The 19,311-nt window shown below is 39.9% G+C and overlaps 1 protein-coding gene across 2 annotated transcripts in view; it reads right to left on the bottom strand.

The window, feature by feature from the left end:
* The window catches only part of LOC109972057 (dysbindin-A-like), a 74,803-nt gene that overhangs the window by 42,262 nt on the left and 13,230 nt on the right, over positions 1-19,311 (bottom strand). For both annotated transcript variants that reach the window (XM_020620666.1, XM_020620665.1), the window contains one exon: positions 5,665-5,797. In XM_020620666.1, the coding sequence (XP_020476322.1) occupies positions 5,665-5,797 (133 nt within the window). The remainder of the gene's footprint in view (positions 1-5,664; positions 5,798-19,311) is intronic.

The raw sequence follows: 19,311 nt of genomic DNA, 5'->3' as shown, positions 1-19,311 counted from the left end.
AATAGAAAACTCTCCTGCTGTAGAAGTGACAGAACGTCTAAAAAGTAGCAGGAATAAAAGGTTTGTCTACCAGTGACAGAGCAGCAACATTGAATAAAACAGGCAAATGATCCGAAAACCAAGAGTCACATACAGTATTTTAGTAATGGAAACAGGCAGCCCATGAGAGATCACAAGGTCCAGTGTGTGTCCGCGCTCATGTGTAGGGCCATGCACCAACTGAGTGAGATTAAAAGAGTCAATATTTAAAAAGTCTTTGGCCATTGGGTCATCAGGACAGAAGATGTGGATGTTAAAAATCACCAAGTATTAACAGCTTATCAAACTTTGGCAGGATAAAACCCAAGAGGTCAGAAAACTCCTGAATAAAACCCTTGTTTGAATTTAGGAGGATGATAAACCACTGCACACAGCAGTGGATAAGAGAGCTGTACCACAAACAGCTGTAGTTCGAAAGTGGAGTAGGAGTCCACTGTGAGCTGCCGACATTTAAAACAGTTTTTAAAAACTGACACCAGGCTGGAGCCCCTGCCTGATGTGCACGGGGAGCTAAAAAAGGAGCAATCTGGTGAAAGAAATTCAGAAAATGCATAATGCTCACCTAATGATGACCTTTAGCCAGATCTCGGTCAGCAACATTAAATCCAGTTCCCGCAATATGAAAAAGTAATTTAGAATAAAAGTCTTGTTAGCCAGAGACCTGGTGTTAATCAAACACATCCGGATCGATGAAGCGGAGTTCAGCGGCTGGGAAGACCATCTCAGTGATCAAAGGTTGGACCAATTTACACCTCTTCTCAGGCGTCGTGGAAACCAGCAACATGGAAGAGGTGCCGAGAAGTCCAGACCAATGGGTCTAAGGTAAGCGTAGGTGAAGCCAAACACCTGACAGCCACCCCTCCCCTCTTCCCTCGTCTCTTAGGCCACTTAAATTGTTAAATTAAGTTAAATTGTTTTCCCATTTGAGTATTGGTATTGTTATTGTTGAATCTGTATTTGATACAAGTTTATATAGCTTGGATATTATTTTCTTGGAGTCTAATTTTCATAATCTCTTCAATAAATTTGGAGGGTTGTAGTGGGTTATTGGTTACACTAATCTGTGACTTACTTATAGATTTTAGTTGATTGTACTGGAGGAACTGTTCCCTCTGAACTCCATACTTCTGGATCAGTGTATTAAATAATATGAACTGGTAATTTTCAAAAAGGTGATGTAAGTAAGTGATTCCTTTGTGTGCCATGTTGGGAAATAGATAGGATTATTATGTAGTTGAAAATCAGTGTTGTGCCAAATTGGAGTGTATCTACATGGTGCAAGTGATGATTTAGTGATTTTGTTTACTTTCCACCAGGCTGTCAGAGTTGAGAGGATTGTGATGCAGTAATTCATTTTTTTAATAAAGTTTGGTAGGAAGGGAAGGTCTGCAAGTTATTTTTGCAGTAATTTTGTTCTAATTTTATCCATGCACTGTTGTAGCTGTCCTTCTGAATCCATTTGACTTTTACTCCATTCTTCTTTGCAAAACTGATCAAACTCTGCCAGGTTTGAGCAGCTGCCCGGGGATCGGGCGTCAAAAGCCCTTTTCAAGTCCAGGCACAAATTCTCTATTAGATTGAGGTCTGGGCTTTGACTCGGCCACTCCAGAACACTCACCTTGTTGTCTTTAAACCATTTCTGTGTAGCTTTCGCTGTATGCCTCGGGTCATTGTCTTGCTGGAAAATAAATCTTCTCCCAAGCGGTAGTTCTCTTGCAGATTGAATAAGATTGTCTTCCAGGATTTTCCTATATTTTACTGCATTCATTTTACCCTCTACCTTTACAAGCCTTCCATGGCCATCTGCCAAGAAGCGTCCCCACAGCGTGATGCTGTGCTTCACAGTGGGGATGGCATGTTTGTGATGATGTGCTGTGTTTGGTGTCCACCAAACATAGCGTCTTGTCTGATGGCCAAAAAGCACCATTTTGGTCTCATCAAACCAAAGAACCTTCTTTGACTTGACTATGGAGTCTATGATATGAATTTTCTTCAATAGTGGCTTTCTCTTTGCCACTCTACCATAAGTCAAATCAAATCACAATTTGATTTGCCATTTATGCTTAAATAGACAGTCTAGGCATATAGGAATTCTTGTGCAGCTCTCCTTTGGAGTCAGGTAAGGAGTTAAAAGCCAGAAAGAACACAGTCTTAAAAAAAGTTACATAAAGGCAACAAAGCATTAAAACCGCAATACACAAAAATAGGGTAATAGTATTTTCCCCAGGTAACTTCATACATCACACTTATGAAGGGGGGCGGCTGTGGCTCAGGAGGTAGAGCGGGTCGTTTCCTAACCGGAGGATTAGTGGTTCGATTCCCGGCTTGTCCAGTCAACATGTTGAAGTGTCCTTGAGCAAGACATTAAACCCCCTGTTGCTCCCGGTGATGACACTGGTGTGTGAATGTGTGAGTGTTTGGGAGTGCAAATGGGTGAATGGCCAAATAGTGTGAAAGCGCTTTGAGTGTGCTGTAAAGCATAGAAAGGCGCTACACAAATATAAGACCATTTATCATAAGACCACTTAGTAATTCACATGGTGGAGTTGGATATGTCATTATGCTTGGTGAATTAGTGAGGGGTTATAACATACTAAAACACATTTTATTTTCAGGCTTGTTTCCATTGCTTGGTAGAGAATGTCCTGCTATTATTCAGGTCCCACAAGAGAACACTGTTGATGAGATGCTGTTACAAAAATACCTTGTAGAACATTTCTAATTTGCATTTTCATGAATGAAATAAGTATTTGATCCCTTTGCAAAACGTGCTTTAGTACTTGGTGGCAAAACCTTTGTTGGCAATCACAGAGGTCAGACGTTTCTTGTAGTTGGCCACAAGGTTTGCACCCATCTCAGGGGGGATTATGACCCACTCCTCTTTGCAGATCCTCTCAAAGTCATTAATGTTTCATGGCTGATGTTTGGCAACTCGAACCTTCAGCTCACTCCACAGATTTTCTATGGGATTATGGTCTGGAGATTGACTAGGCCACTCCATGACCTTAATATGCTTCTTCTTGAGCCAATCCTTTGTTGCCTTGGCCGTGTGTTTTGGATCATTGTCATGCTGGAATACCCAACCATGACCCATTTTCAATGCCCTGACTGAGGGAAGGAGGTTCTCACCCAAGATTTGACGGTACATGGCCCCATCCATCCTCCCTTTGATGCGGTGCAATTGTCCTGTCCCCTTTGCAGAAAAACACCCCCAAAGCATAATGTTTCCACCTCCATATTTGACAGTGGGGACGATGTTTTTGGAGTCATAGGCAGCATTCCTCCTCCTCCAAACACGGCGAGTTGAGTTGATGCCAAAGAGCTCGATTTTGGTCTCATCTGACCACAACACTTTCGTCTAGTCTTCCTCTGAATCAGTGAGATGTTCAGTGGCAAACTTCAAACGGGCCAGTAGATGTGCTTTCTTGAGCAGGGAGACCTTGCGGGCACAGCAGGACTCCAGTCATTCACGGTGTAGTGTGTTACCGACTATGGTCCCAGCTGCCTTGAGATCATTGACAAGTTCCTCCCAAGTAGTTCTGGGCTGATTCCTCACCGTTCTCATTATCATTGAAACTCTGTTAGGATTGGATTGCAGGAGTTACAGTTGTTTTATTTACTGTTAGTATTATTTTGCTTTTATAATGATAGAGTTTAGTATGACTGTCTGTGTTTCATTAGCAGCACCATGTATCAGTATTAACCTGGCTCTCATGAATGCATTAAAGTTATAATATTCAGCTTTGAGTCAACTTGTAGTATTTTTCATCTTCTTGGAAAATTGTGCAAACTCAGGATAAGCGGTATAGATAATGGATGGAAGAAAAGTGAGTGAGAGGGGTAGATCTGGCATGAGAGGGAAGCATCAAGATGTACTCACTCGTCAAAAATTCATTCATACCTTTTTTTAAAAAGTTATATACTGCAATAGTAATGTATGGTTGTCACAAAATCCCACAGTGCACCTGGACTTGCCTCCCAGTACACAAGTGTGCCATGGCATACCATTTTGGAATTGTTGATCTAGATAAATTAAGTTCTAACACTAGAGAAAGAGGCTAAGAAAAAGATATACATACCTTCCAAAGAATACCACTTTCATGTGCCTGCGGGCAAGCACTTCCCCAATACCTGCCAAATTGGCAAGGTAACTTCGGACGTCCTGAACCTGCTCCTCTGTGGTGACTGGGTCCAGCTCTTCATTTTTGTATGTATCTAATGTGAAGGTGATAAGGAAAAAAAAAAGTCATTCCTACAATAAATTAAATTTCAATAGATAGCCTCTTTGTTAGCCTGTAAGTACAATATCAAACTATACTAGATGTTTTCAGACTGATGTACATACAGTATGTCAATGTGTTGTATCATGTGTTTATTCTTTGAGGACTAACCAAAGTATGAGTATACATTTCCATCTCGATCAAAACATTGCTGAGACAATAGTTTAAATAATTTTATAGCTGCATTGCTCATATTTGCTACACTACCTATCAGTCTTCTCTGTCCTTGCTTTTGCTGTTGAACTGATGTTTTGATCAAACAACCTTTGATCAGTGAAGTAATACCCTAAATAATAGCACCTTTCAAGAGTGCTTCAAATACAAAAAAAGGCAAAACAAAAGATATTTTAAAAAAGCAGGCTGAAGAAAATTAGGTAAAACCACTAGCAAGAACATATTCCATAACAGGGAGTAAACTTGTGTCCTATATACACATATATATATACACACACACACACACACGACTTAGTTTCACAGACGGGGCAGGAGGGGCAAAAAGAAGCGGAAGGAGGAGGAGGAGGGGATAATGCTTGAGTTTGTTTTGACTCTCCCTTTGCCCTTAATGGTCGCAAATTGGAGACACATTTTGTCATATTCAGCTAAATTTTCCTCACATTGCTCTGCCTGGCCTTTCAGTTTGACATGTCTTCAATACTTTGTCTGAGGTCCACTCACTGAAATCTGTTTTACACCTAAACCAACAAGTGAATGTCTGTCATAGCTATCATTTTTCTTGAGTAACTTTCAAATTAATAATGATAGTAGTGTCATTCCAAATGCCAGCAGTAGGTTTTCATGGTCCACCAATCATATTATGAGGGTCAAACTATCATGAGAATATCGCTTTTATGGCATTATGGGGAAACTGAGTTGCCCTTGGTGAAGACATGCACTCTGAGTAGTACTGTCTAGGTTTTACTATTATTAGTAATTATTAATAGTTAAGTATTAATTATTAATTTCAGTCTGGAATCCTTTTGTCCCTTCCCTACTTATATACTATCATGATTAATTGGTAATGAACCCATTTCATCCCTATCTACTGCCTAACAAACATACAAATGAGTGGAGGTACTTACTATATATTTCAATGCACATTATATTATGACAAAACTCTTAATATGATTACAACCCTGCAAGAGACTGCATAGTATTTGCATGCTGTTACCCTATGTGTTGGGCTGCTCTGAACAGACTACTTTTGTATACCACTACATCCCTCAGTGTGAAGAATGAAACAAGCCTTACAGGCAATGTATACTGCTGACATTATGGCAACATACAGTATGTTATTGGTGATGGTGTTGGTTGACTTTATTAAACAGAAATGACACAAACTTCATACCTACATTAGCAGTGATGGCATCAAGTTCACTAATAAAGGCCGGCAAACTTTGCAGCTGCTCATGTAGCTGTGTGAGAGCCGTTCTTCTTCTCTCCCAGTGTGCTGAGAGCATCACTAGGTCCCCATCTACTGTCTAACAAGCACACAGAGAGGTGGAGGTAAGAGAGAGCAGAGGACAGCTGGTAATAAATATCAGCTTATCACAGTTAAACATTTGTTAGTTAAAAAAAAAAAACAGCTCCTGTTAGTGCTTCAAAATAACTAATACTTTCAACCTCTCACAAACAGACTGGCACTTCTACCATGTGATTTCTGGTGCACAGAAAACACCTCACATAGTTAATTTGTACTCAGCTAATATTCATTTCAATAGCATGACAATGCAGGTGAAACCATTTTTGAAACCATTAATTAAAATGCTTATTTTCACCCAATGAATATTTGGTTTGTAAAAATATACATAGGTAATGGTGAAACTTGCTCATCACAATTTAAATGGGTAACTGCTTGATTGGCAGTAAAATTTCTGTTAATTGACCAGTTAACTAATCATCATCATAACTATTGTCCTTGTGCTGTACCAAAAAGGAAGTGTTTTCCCATTATTTTCTCTGTTAATTTCATGTCTGTACTGGAAGCCTACATGTCTTGTGTAGATTGACATTTGCTGTTTGTGATCGCCTTGCCTCTATATTTTAGAGTTGGGTTTTATAGTATAATGTAGATTGTGAAGGACTGCATCAGCTGGAAGGACATGGGCAAATTTCTTCTACAACAGCCTGCCAAATATCCACCTCTGTTCACAAAGGCAATTAATTAGATCAATTACCAGCCACACTGCAATAAAATCAGCTGGTCATCCTGCTGTTATAAACAGTCATGATGTTAAGAATGTCTTCATATTTGTTATAAATGTTTATAACAATATGACATAAGTTATCTGAATGGCTATTCAAAATGTGTATGTGCACAGTAAGAGTCACAGCAGAAACTCTTATTACACACAATCCAGTTTTTCTAATCTCTTACACAGCAATTCACTCTAAATTACAATATCAATAAATATACATTATCTACTAAATAGTTGGGTATAAGGTTGTATATATTTTCATATTTCCAGATTGGCTTCTAAAATAACAAAGGGAAAAAACAGCTTATTTGGTGATCACTTGTGTAACTGCAAATAATTTTAATAATTTAATAAGTTATTAATAATAGCCTGGGTTATCAGGTTTAGCTTATGTAATTATGGCCATTTAATATGGTATGAGAAGGCCTTTTTTCTGGGTAATCATCATTCTCTAGACATCCTTCCAACTTAGAACTCCTCAGGTGAATGCTTATATGCTAATCTATTATCACACCTTTGGGCAGTTAGTGTAACTCATTTAAATTAATATTGGGTAGGAAGATATACACTTCAGAATTATTTATTATGTCTTTTATATGGTGTAATAAAGGTTTTTGAAAATGGTCGAATAATTCACATTTCTGACCAAATATTTGTGATAAAAAAAACTCAATTTTTTTCTAATAGATCACTCACAAGCAATAACCCTCCTCTGACACCAGTGAAAGTGAAACTGTTTTACCAGAAACAGTAATCACATTTTCCATAAGGTGGGACTGTGAGGTGAAAAGTGGTGAGAATATATCATTTGCCAATAAAACAGCACATGTTTATAGAAGTTTGGCAGTTTTAAGGGAGGTTTTGAGATTTCAAAATGACGTTATAAAAATTCTAGCCCTAGTGCGATAGGAATGTGGAACATAGTGAAACATTACTGGCATTTGTTCTTACTCAGAAAATTAAAGAGAACAGATTTCATCGCTTTAGTAGTTTTCTGAGACATGTAAAATAAATAAATGGGTGAGTTCAATTAGGTTTGTAGCTTTTTTTGTTAAAAGTTTGTGTAAAAGTATATTTCTCCAAAATATTAAGACTGGTAAATAACAGCACTGGTACTGATGTTCACACAGGCACACCACCTACCCCAGATTACTGTATATTATGAACAAAAGCAAAATCTTCAGACTGACTGGGGCAGGGTTGGGGTTAATAGACTATCGCCTTGTAGGTTTCAAAAGTCACATTCTCCCACTTATTCTTTGATATCACAGCAATAATTTAATTTATATATAAATACAATAGGGTTAGTTTTTTTTTTTTTTTTAAAACAGGACCTCCAGCATTTGGATCAAGTAGCCTGAGCTGCAAAATACCGTGTCAAATTAAGTAAGATTGCTTCCAGCTGTTATTTCGTGTTATAAACACATTTAAACAATATTTTTTGCAAGTAAATAACTGTATCTGATATTGACAGATAAACAATTATTGCACTTGGACTATTGTTGTCACAATACTGGAATTTCTAACTTCGATACAATACCTTGAAAAATATAGATGTCCAATACTGCAGGGAAAAACTGACACCCCATTAAGGGCATAACATTTTACATTTTATTTAAAAGTATAAAAGCTATAACATGACAATGAGGTATGACTTTCTTTTCTTGGCTAGGAGCAGAAAATAGCAGAATGACTGTAAATATAGGGTGTAATCTCAAAGGGGGACCAGGGGACATGCCCCAGAGGTGGAAAGTAACTAAGTACATTTACTCAAGTACTGTACTTAAAGCAACTAAGTAACTTGGCAGTTTGCCGCTCCCTACAGTTGCTGAATGTAATTGAGTGTACCCAACTGTTGTAAATACTAGTTGTGCTGTCCCCCCTCTTCATGGACAACAGCACATGGCATTTTTGTACAAGACAAAGCTCTTACTGAACTGTGAAAGACAACAAAATAATAGTAAAGTAATATTACAGAATTTATTTGCTGTGACACTGAAGCTGAACAGTCATAATACAAAGAATAACATATAATGGCAGTTTATTTCAAATTAACACAGTCACAATCTCCCCGTGCACAATCTGAAGTAATGAATTCTCAACACAATGACTCCTTTACTGAGATAAAAGATGGTCTAAAGATGACACGAGAAGCCCAGTTCTATAAGCTAAATAGAATTGTTTACATATTTACAAAGGGAAAAGAGAATCAGGATTGTAAAATAGAGCAGATGGTACATAATGAAACAATGAAATGAATGAGTGAGCGATTGTGGAATAACAAGTTAAATTGTCTTAAATCATGTTAGATTTTGCATCCAAGTTCTACGATTTAAATGACAACTTGGAAAGGAAAATAATTAAAACAAGTTTCTGGAAGTTATGAGGTTTAGGAGAGACAATTATGGCACATCAGCTGAAGCCAAGAGGTTACTTAGCTTAGCTGTTAGCACTGAAGTTCCACATGGCCAGGGAAGAAGCAGTCTACTTTCGAAACCTATTCTGAGCTCAGAGTGGAGTGGTCTGAAGTGCTGGACACTTTTTGGGCTGCCAGCTCAGAAGATGTCCATCCTTGTCAGATCAATCTTCTCCCTCTTTTCTGGTGAGTTCTCCCCAGTCTGTGGCAATGGTTTCAACTGTCAGCCGGGCCAGAGGTCCGGTTTATACACGTGGCCTTAAAGCTGTCAAATATACCCACATCTAATTTACTCTGATCACCATTGGATTGTTCTGATGGCATCTCTATAGCTTAACACAATTGGGATAAAAATAAAATTTTATTTAAACTTTGTATACAAACATTCTTTGGCTGCAAAACTTCAGCTAGCATATGCTGTCTTCTCTTATTCATAAAGACGAGACAAACTTCAAAATCAAAAACACTTCATGCGACATACAATTTAGACAAAAATAAATCAAATGAAAAAAAAAGATGCGGATGAAAGATGCAAACAAACAAAAGTTTCAATGGACAAATTCTTATTCAGGAAAGGCTAGGCTTACCAGTTATTTGCTAATTTAAGCACTTGGCTTTATCTCACCGGCTGAGACTGTAAGCTGCAGCAGAGGTTTCTGACTGGTTTAGATCCATTATGGAAGAGGGTTTCCACCCTCTCTGGGAGTGACCATCAGTTTTAGACTTCACAGAGAAATTAATGTATTTCTTGTCTCAGTTTATTTTATGATCTTCCTCCTACCATGGCTGACACTGAAATGTACATGTTTATAAAACAAAATCAAAGTGATTAGGATAAAACTAAACTGTACAACCTCATAGGCTATGATTCAAACCCTGTAAAATCAGTGACAATAGTGCCAATAATAAGAAGATTGTCAGATGGTTGTGAGATTGAAATGCACATGGACAGTAACAAAAGGGGGAATGTACTGAGTTTGTGCAAAACAGCAAAGGTAGTCTTTTTATGTTCTGTGGTGGGTTACAGTCCAGGGGCTGGGGGCGGGGGTAATGGACAGCATTCAGCATCCTCACAGCCTGGAGGATGAAGCTGTAAGTCTGGTGGAGTGGGCCTGAATGTATGAAAATCCCAATTTAACCTCATTAACTCCACTTGGAATTTCAGACATGCTGGCACCGCGTATGGCTGCCTTGTTAATGCTCTCTCTCATGTGTGTTTTTCCTCGTACAGTCTTATGCAAAAGTTTAGGCACCCCTTGATAAATAACAGATTTTGGTGATTTTTTATTTGAACAGATGTTAACACAGTTTTTCTTGGAAATGGAAAAAATGCACAATATTTTCTGCAAACAGTGATGCATAGTTACTTCTTATGCCATAAATTGAACAAAAATAAAAAATAAAAACATTATTATGGCATGGTGCAAAAGTTTGGGCACCCTACACAATCAGTACTTAGTAACACCTCCTCTGGCAGATATCACAGCTTGCAAACGCTTTTCATAGCCAGCTAAAAGTCTTTCAATTCTTGTACTTGGGATCTTCTCCCATTCTTCCTTGCAAAAGGCTTCTAGTTCTGTAATATTCTGTGGTCGTCTTGCATGCACAGCTCTTTTAAGATCTACCCACAAATTTCCAATGATGTTTAAATCAGGGGACTGTGATGGCCATTCCAAAACCTTCAGCCTGCGTCTCTTGAGGTATTCCATAGTGGATTTCGAGGTATGTTTAGGATCATGGTCCTGTTGTAGAAGCCATCCTCTTTTCAGCTTCAGCTTTTTTACAGATGGTGTGATGTTTGCTTCCAGAATTTGCTGGTATTTAGTGGAATCCATTCTTCCCTCCACCCGTGCAATGTTTCCTGTGCCACTGGCTGCAACACAACCCCAGAGCATGATAGATCCACCCCCATGCTTAATAGTTGGCAAGGTGTTCTTTTCATGAAATGCTGCTCCTTTTTTTCTCCAAACATGCCTTTGCTGATTGTGTCCAAAGAGTTCTATTTTAACTGCATCAGGCCACAGCACTTGTTTCCAAAACGCATCAGGCTTCTGTAGATGTCCTGTTGCATACTTCAGACGTTGGATTATATGATGGGGACGCAGGTAAGGTTTTCTTCTGCTGACTCTTCCATGAAGGCCTTGTCTGTGCAAGCATCGCTGCACAGTGGAACGGTGCACCACCACTCCTGAGTCTGCTAAATCTTCCTGCAGGTTTTTTGCAGTCAAATGGGGGTTTTGATTTGTCTTTCTGACCAGCATACGAGCAGTTCTGTCCGAGAGTTTTCTTGGTCTTCCAGATCTCATCTTGACCTCCACAGTTCCCCTGATCTGCCATCTCTTAATTACATTTCTTACTGTGGAAACTGCAAGCTGACAACGCTTTGCTATCTTCTTGTAGCCTTCTCCTGCATTGTGGGCATCAATAACTTTCATTTTCAGGGTCTTACACAGCTGCTTAGAGGAACCCATGGTTGCTGGGTGTCCACAAGTGTGTGCACAAGGTTTGAAGAGTCAAAGTATTTGTACAGCTTTGAAATTGGCATTTACCAATGACAGCTGTTGCTGTGCATCAGATCTAACGAGCTGATTAAGGTCTGATACCTTGTGAGAGACTTTGAGACTCTGGAACTCTTAGGGTGCCCAAACTTTTGCACCATGCCATAATAATGTTTTTATTTTTTATTTTTGTTCAATTTATGGCATAAGAAGTAACTATGCATCACTGTTTGCTGAAAATATTGTGCATTTTTTCCATTTCCAAGAGAAACTGTGTTAACATCTGTTCAAATAAAAAATCACCAAAATCTGTTATTTATCAAGGGGTGCCTAAACTTTTGCATAAGACTGTATCCTCATTCCCATCCCCGATTACCTTCAGCAGAGAAGAATTACTAAACATCAGACAACTCACACCGAGCACATTTTCTCTTATTTTTGCTAACGCTGAATGCTGTGTGGACATTCTAGACAGAGGAGCAGCAGCTCTCTGTGGGACTTGGAGAAAACGCCTGTGAGGGAAGAGAGCAGGGACCCTGTTTAAGTTATGACACAGAGGGACCTCAGCACCGCTCCCATCAATCCATCTAGTGAATCTCCACTCTCTAGCCAGCATGGTCCTTCTCATTCCAACTGTTAGATATGAGTAATTATTAGACAATGTGTTGAATCAAATGTGTTAGTAATGCAGTTTAGTAATATTTGAAGTCTGCTCTAGTCAGTTTTGTTTCAAGGTTAGAAGACAGAGTACTGATTCTGAAATGTGAGATACAGTTACCATGACACCAATTGTTTTCTTGTATTAAATCTTGTGTTAGAATATTATGTCTGAATGAATGTCTTAGTTACGTACCACGTGACAACATATACACACACATTGAAATTCCTCATTTTGTTATGACTAGGTAAAGCGCAGTGGCTCCATGCAGCTGAAGCACTAGATAAGAGATGGAGTCTGCGGACTGACTTGATCTGTGTAAGGGGTTAGCCCAAAACTTAGAAATGTATTGGGCTCTGTGTTTCTGGGGCTCTCCTTTTTCCAGCAGCCTGCATGGGGATGCCTGGAAGGGGGAGCCACCTGGGTCGTGTTTGTAATTTTTACTTGTGGTTTTAAATAAATCAGCACTAAATGAAGAAGGACGGACTCCTTCGTTATTCAGAAGTGTCCAATTAAAGAACTGGGGTATTACAACTTGGTGCCATGACCTTCGGAACTGGCCAAAGTCTGAGCTGGTTTCCAGTCGGGACTGAACGGACACACAGATCAACATTTGCTGGCAATAATAACAGGTGAGCAGGAGCCTTTTGTACAGAATTCCTGCATATTGGATTTTACAAAATTTTGTTGATCTGTGTGGACTGGAAATTCCCAATTAAAAAATTTGAATGATTATTGTAAGGATAAAATAACACTTTTTATTTGAAATGTGCTGATCATTGCTGTTGCCACATGTAAATTTGCAAGCACATATTCTCATTTGAGGGATGAAAAAAATAATTGTCCTAGTTACAGAAATTGATGACTATCAGAGACATAAAATCCACGTTAAGAAATAAATAAATAAATTTTTAAATAAATTTTGACGGTTGCCTCCTAAAGTATTAGGATTTTTTGCTCTGATGGGAAGACTGGCTTGCTCTGAGGCGGAAGTCACAGGCGGAGACTTCTCCGAGCGGAGCACATTTCTGTACATTTAAATCTTTATAAGATGGTCACTGGTAAATGTTAAATGATGAAATAAGGGCACAGGGAAATATTTTTTATTTTCTTTACCTGTGGGTGGATTTCTGCACGAAGGCTGTTGAACGTTGTCGCACATGTATCTCATAGCAACAAGTGCTACTGGGAACATTCAATGTGAAACAGTGTGCCTCTTGCAGAGCTGTCTTTGGTTCCGGGGGCTGGGCATAGCCTATGCGAAAACTGTATTATAGAATTTAGGGTGACAGCATGTTCATTGGAATTAAAACAGAACTGTTGATTGGGTAAACCCCCAGCGGTCACGCACATCGGAAGTTAGTTCTGATGTAGAATCTTCGTGACGGGAGTTCTGGGCATGGACCATTTCAATTGAAATGCCAGTCACGTGTGCATAATTATTAATAATGTCTGTAAACGTTGTTCAAGAGTGGAAAATGTGTAAACCTGACTCTTTGGGGTCAGTACTCTATAAGTTTTTGTTTAAATGGTTAAATACGGTTCACACAGATGAGCAGGACAATGCAAAAAAAATGGTTTGGTACATGGGTCCAAATAATTCAGAATAAAGGTATGTTTGGGGATAGTGACAGTTCTCCCCCACAAGGGGGTGCTATAGGACTATTTTTGATGCAAGCCTCACTTTCTGCTGAGAACAGATGAGCAGGACAATCTGAAAAACCGGTTTGTTGCATAGGTCCAAATAATGCAAAATAAAGGTATGTTTAGGGACAGTCACAGTCCTCCCCCACAAGGGGGTGCTATAGGACTATTTTTGAAGCAAGCCTCACTTTCTGCTGAGAAAGCTAGACTGCAAACTCAGTGCTTTTTTGATAAGAAATAAAAGTTGAAGCAAGATAAGAGTTTTCTGGCTGATCGTACATGTTTTTAGGAAATTTCAAGTGATCTCAGTCTCCTTCAGCCAGTTCATGCAAGTCAAATGACAGTTGAAGTCATTTCTCCGAGTGGCACAGTTGTTCCAGTACAAGTTGCACATTCTAGCTCTGATTACAAGGTGCAGTTCATACACACACAGCCGTCTTCCCCACAATCTCCACGTGGAGAACGGAAGTTTATATTAAAGAGTGGCTTATCTAGACAGATGCCACAAAGTGCAACACAGGGCATAGTGCCCCTGGTGGTTATACAGGGAGGAATTCTGCACACTGCATCATTTCCAGGAAGTAAAACTGACAGACTTGGAGCACAGACTTATGTTAATGAGTTAAAATCTGGCTGTCTAGACCAGTCCACAACTCCAGTTTTTGGTGCATGTACTTCTGCCTCTTTCACAGAGGAGGAAGAAAGGCACTTTTGTGATGTTTCCGTGGCAGCAATGTCTCATGGTAGTGACACCAGCTGGGATTGCACAGTGCATGATTTCTCATCACAACGTATGCAGAGGGCGAGGGAACATCCATGACTGTTTGGACATTCCCTCACACCAGCTGCCATTGCTTCAGTCCACCTCATCTTATGGAGAGATAGCACAAACCTACACTCCCTTTTAGCTTTCAAGACATGAGCATGGTTAAATCCCAGCTGCCTGACATTGAAAAGGGGGGTGCGCCGTGGATTAGAGCTTTTTTAGGTGCTTGTGCAGGATTGGTGCCTGTGCTTGGAGATTTTCATCATGTTTTTACAGCCTGTACTTCTCTGAGCATGTTACGGGAGGTAGAATAAATGGCAAATACTACCAGGGATCATGATAATGTTGGACTCCATACTGAGATTCATCCGCTTTGGCCAGTTGTACGCCAGAAATTCCCAATACAGGTGCACTCTGTTGAGCTGTGTAGAATTCCACCTCGAGAGGGTGAGAGAGGTAGTCAGTATTTGCTCAGAGTGCTTGAACTCTGGCAGAATCACAGTGGTGAACCTGGCCATTTTTAAATCACTGCTTAAAATGCATTTGTAGTCACTGGTTTTTAACAATGTTACTGATTGATGTGTTTGTTTTGATTATGCATGTTTGCTGTTATTTTATTGTGCAGATGTTTTATCTGGTTTTATATATTTTTATTATTTTTATGTTTTAGTGGAAAGCACCTTGTCACGTAGGTTTAGAAAGGTGCTATATAAACAAAGTTTGCTTGCTTGGTGAGGACCCAGTCATCAGTGACACTATGGGGGTGCTATTTCGCAGTGCTGTGGAGGCTTCCCTCCCAGCAGCCATACAGCATCTTCTGAGACAGGTGGTGGGACTCACCACATTTACTTTTGAGCAGTGGTCAGCTTATGTCACTCAGTATATTGACAATGAGATGGACGTACAAGAAAAGAACTTTCTTCTTTGCAGGCACAGTTAGCTAAAGTGCAGTTGAAGGAAATGTGAGACAAAGTTAATTAAGTTAAAGCCACAGCTAACCAAATGCCTGTGCAGAATGCTGTACAGCCATATGCACAGCAGCAATCCTTTGCTCAACGCCAACAGCACCACCTTATCAGTGGGATTCTGCTCCCATGTACTGTGGACCTCAGTACCGTGGCAGGCCACAGGGAAGAGGTCAAGGACCTCGGACTCTCAGAAGGGGTCTGTCAAGAGATGACAGGTGCGGGATTTGTAATGAAAGAGGACACTGGTCACGTAAATGTCCCTTTTCATATCAGCAGTCGCAGGGTGTACCGTGATATCAGCATCAGGTCTACCCATCTCTTGATTCAGAAACCATAATGACAGCCACTGGCTCCGTGCTGTTAAATTTAGCCCAGAACGGCTTCAAGGTGTCCAAGGACAAACTGCAGATTGGGAGACCTCAAGTCTCCTTTCTGGGAGGTGTGGTGTCTGCTTCTGGCTTGCATATGACTGAGTCACAAAAAACTGATATTCTTTTACATTCTAAGCCCACCATGATGCAGTTCTTAGGGCTTATTATTTACAGCAAGAATTTTGTGCCCGATTTCACCAGCCTTGTGGCACCTCCTCGTGCCATGCTTACAGAAGCGGGCTACAAGAACTATGGTTCTACTTTGTTGTGGACTCCACAAGCAGAGGAGGCTTTTGTTGCCATTGAACAGGCATTGGCACACGTATGTGCTTTGCATGCTCCTGACTATTTATAGCTTTTTCATTTAGATGTTGATGAAAAGGACAGCACTGTGAATGCCATCCTATTTCAAAAGGGGGAGGCAAATAGAGGACACAACCGAAAGGTGTTGATGTACTACAGCTCTAATTTGGACAATGTTGAAAAGGGACATCCAACTTGTGTGAGACATGTCGCTGCAATTGGTTGAGCGATACTGAAAACCTCACATATCACAATAGGTTATCAAACTGTTGTACACTTTACACATGGTATTAGGGCATTTCTGGATTCCAAAGCTTTTACATTATCTGCACATAGGACCCAGAACTTACAACAGCTGTTGAACCAGGCTCACATACAGTTTAAAAGTGAAGGAACTACTGGCTATACAGATGGTCACTCAGCAAGATCATGATTGTGTGAGCAAAACAAACACAGAGATGAGACTGAAAGAGAACTTGTATAAGGAACCTCTACCTAATGCAGAGGTAATATTGTACTGTGATGGTCACAGTCATCAGACTGCCACTGGCATTCTAGTTGCTTCATATGCTGTGGTCGAGGACACAACAGCTGGCTTAAGAATACTGCAAGCTGGGGACTTCCGGTTGATACACCACCAAGATGGCTGTGTTGTAGAGGAGCCCCCGAAGGAACCAGAGAAAGTAAAGATAACCCCACTTGAATTGAAGTTAGAACAGGAAAAACCAATAGCAATAGAGCTTAAAATCAAGAGGGGGTGAGAAATACACCAGAATATACTCTCGGCGACGAACTGTAAGTAAGCGAATTAACTCGAAGAGACAAGTTGGATAACCGGTGCTAGCACTAGCTACCACTGGATAAAGCTAACCACTGTAAGACAAGGCTATATAAAAGCAACGACAATACGACACATTGGAAAGTATCTTGGGCGGGAGAATACGGCAGACTGCGACAAACTTGCCGAGTTGCATGAAGTACTTTTGCAAGAAATAAGAGGTTTTCGCCAAGAAAACAAGGAGCAGATGGAAGGCATCAGGGAGGAGTTTGCAAAGGTAAACGGCAGACTGGATGAAGCTGAAGGTAGAACAGAGAAAGCGGAGGAGAGGATGCAGAATACGAAGGATGCGGTGACTGAACTTGTGAAGCTACACATTAAGTTGGAGGGCAAGTTAACGGAGTTGGAGAGTCGTTCTAGAAAAGAGAATATTAGGATTTATGGCGTGCCAGAGTCAGCAGAACGAGACTCCCCATCAATGAGCGCTTTTGTGGAAACGCTGCTACGGGAAGGCTTGGAGCTGGATGAGTCAGATATCCACATCGAACGCGCACATCGCTCATTGGGCTCTCCCCCGCCAAATGAGGCTCCTCCACGTTCGATAGTCGTTAAGTTTCTAAGTTATAAGACTAAAGAACAGATACTTCGCAAGACCTGGTCAAAAAGAGGGTTCACCTGGAATGCCAAAAAAATAACATTGGATTATGACTACCCTCCTCTCATTCTTAAGAAGCGGAAGGACTACGCAGATGTGCACAAAACTCTGAAAGAAAATCAGGTACAATTTCAGACCCTCTTCCTGGCCAGACTGAAGATAAAATACAGTATACTGATGGAGTCACAATATACAACACGGTGGAGGAAGCGAACGAAGATATGACTAGGAGAGGCTACATGGTGAAGATCATCAAACCGCCTGACACAATCCTTGAACAGCTGAAGCGGCTGACCTGGAATAGAGCGGCCAAAGGGTCCAGGAGGCAGCAGAACCCAGGATCAGATATATTTTAGCATTCAAAAATGACCTATTCAGAATAAGAAGTTGTGAAATAGGGCCCAGTACCATCTCTGATCATAATCCAGTATACATAGATATTAGTCTCAAAAAAGGACAGACACACCTTATGGCGCTTAAATAACAATTTGTTAAACCACCCAAAAATTAAAGAGAGCTTAATAGAAGAGATAAAGGAGTATTTAGAACATAACGACAATGAGGAGGTGTCCCCTGGGATGCACTAAAGGCTGTGGTTAGAGGGAAATTAATAAGTATATCAGCCCACCAGAAAAAAGCAAACGAATTAAAACTTAAGTTTAGAAGACAAAGTGCTTCAACAAAAACACTCTCAGTTTGAAAGATGAGACTAAATTAGAAATAAAACTTAAGAAGGAAATAGACGAAATAAACAATATGGCAGTACAGAAAAAGATGGTCTTCACCAAACACCAATATTATGAGGTGGGGGGGAAGATCACTTAAACTTCTATCATATAAACTCAGAAAACAACAAGCTGAGAAAACTATACACCAGATAAGGAATCCTCTAAACAACAACATAGAAAGGGAACAACATAAAAAGGGAACAGGGAAAAATTCAACAATGTTTTCTAACTTATTACAGAAACCTATACTCACAGCCTCATATAGATAATGAGAAGGAAATTGACAACTTCCTTACCCAACTACAAGTACCGTTAATGACAGATGAACAAAACAAATTAATTGCTGCAATAACAAAAGAAGAAATCAACTTGGCTATTAAGAGGCTCAAAACTGGGAAAATGTCAGGAGCAGATGGATTTGGTCCAGAATGGTCCAAAATATAATATAGTTCCTATATTAATTAAAACGTTTAAGTGGGTGATGGAAAAGAAAACGATTATTGCTTCGCTCCATGAAGCAGGAATCTCGATTATTCCTAAGGAAGGAAAGAACAGACTAGACTGTAGCAGTTATCGTCCAGTGTTCTGAACGTAAACTATAAACTGTTTACCTCAATTTTATCAAAACGACTGGAAACAATTCTCCCACATTTAATTCCTAAGGACCAGACTGGTTTCATCAAACACAGACAGATGCAGGACAATGTCAGGAGGGTACTACACATAATACGGCAAGCTGCCCAACAAAAGCTGTAAACTCTAGTGACAAGTCTAGATGCCGAAAAAGCCTTTGATTCTGTGAGGTGGACATTCCTATACAAAGTGCTTGACAATTTTGACTGCATAAATCTATAATTGATGTAATTTCGGGACTATATCAAAAACCAATAGCTAGAATCAAAATAAACGGAGACCTCACCGAGTCATTTACATTAGAGAGAGGAAACCGTCAGGGATGCAATTTATCGCCACTCCTCTTCGCCTTATTTATCGAGCCACTAGGTCCATGGAT

Source organism: Monopterus albus, unplaced genomic scaffold (genome assembly GCF_001952655.1).
Source record: "Monopterus albus unplaced genomic scaffold, M_albus_1.0 scaffold245.1, whole genome shotgun sequence".
Lineage (NCBI taxonomy): Eukaryota > Metazoa > Chordata > Actinopteri > Synbranchiformes > Synbranchidae > Monopterus > Monopterus albus.
Note: the sequence above shows the minus strand (reverse complement) of the source record. Positions and strands in the feature narration are given on the sequence as shown.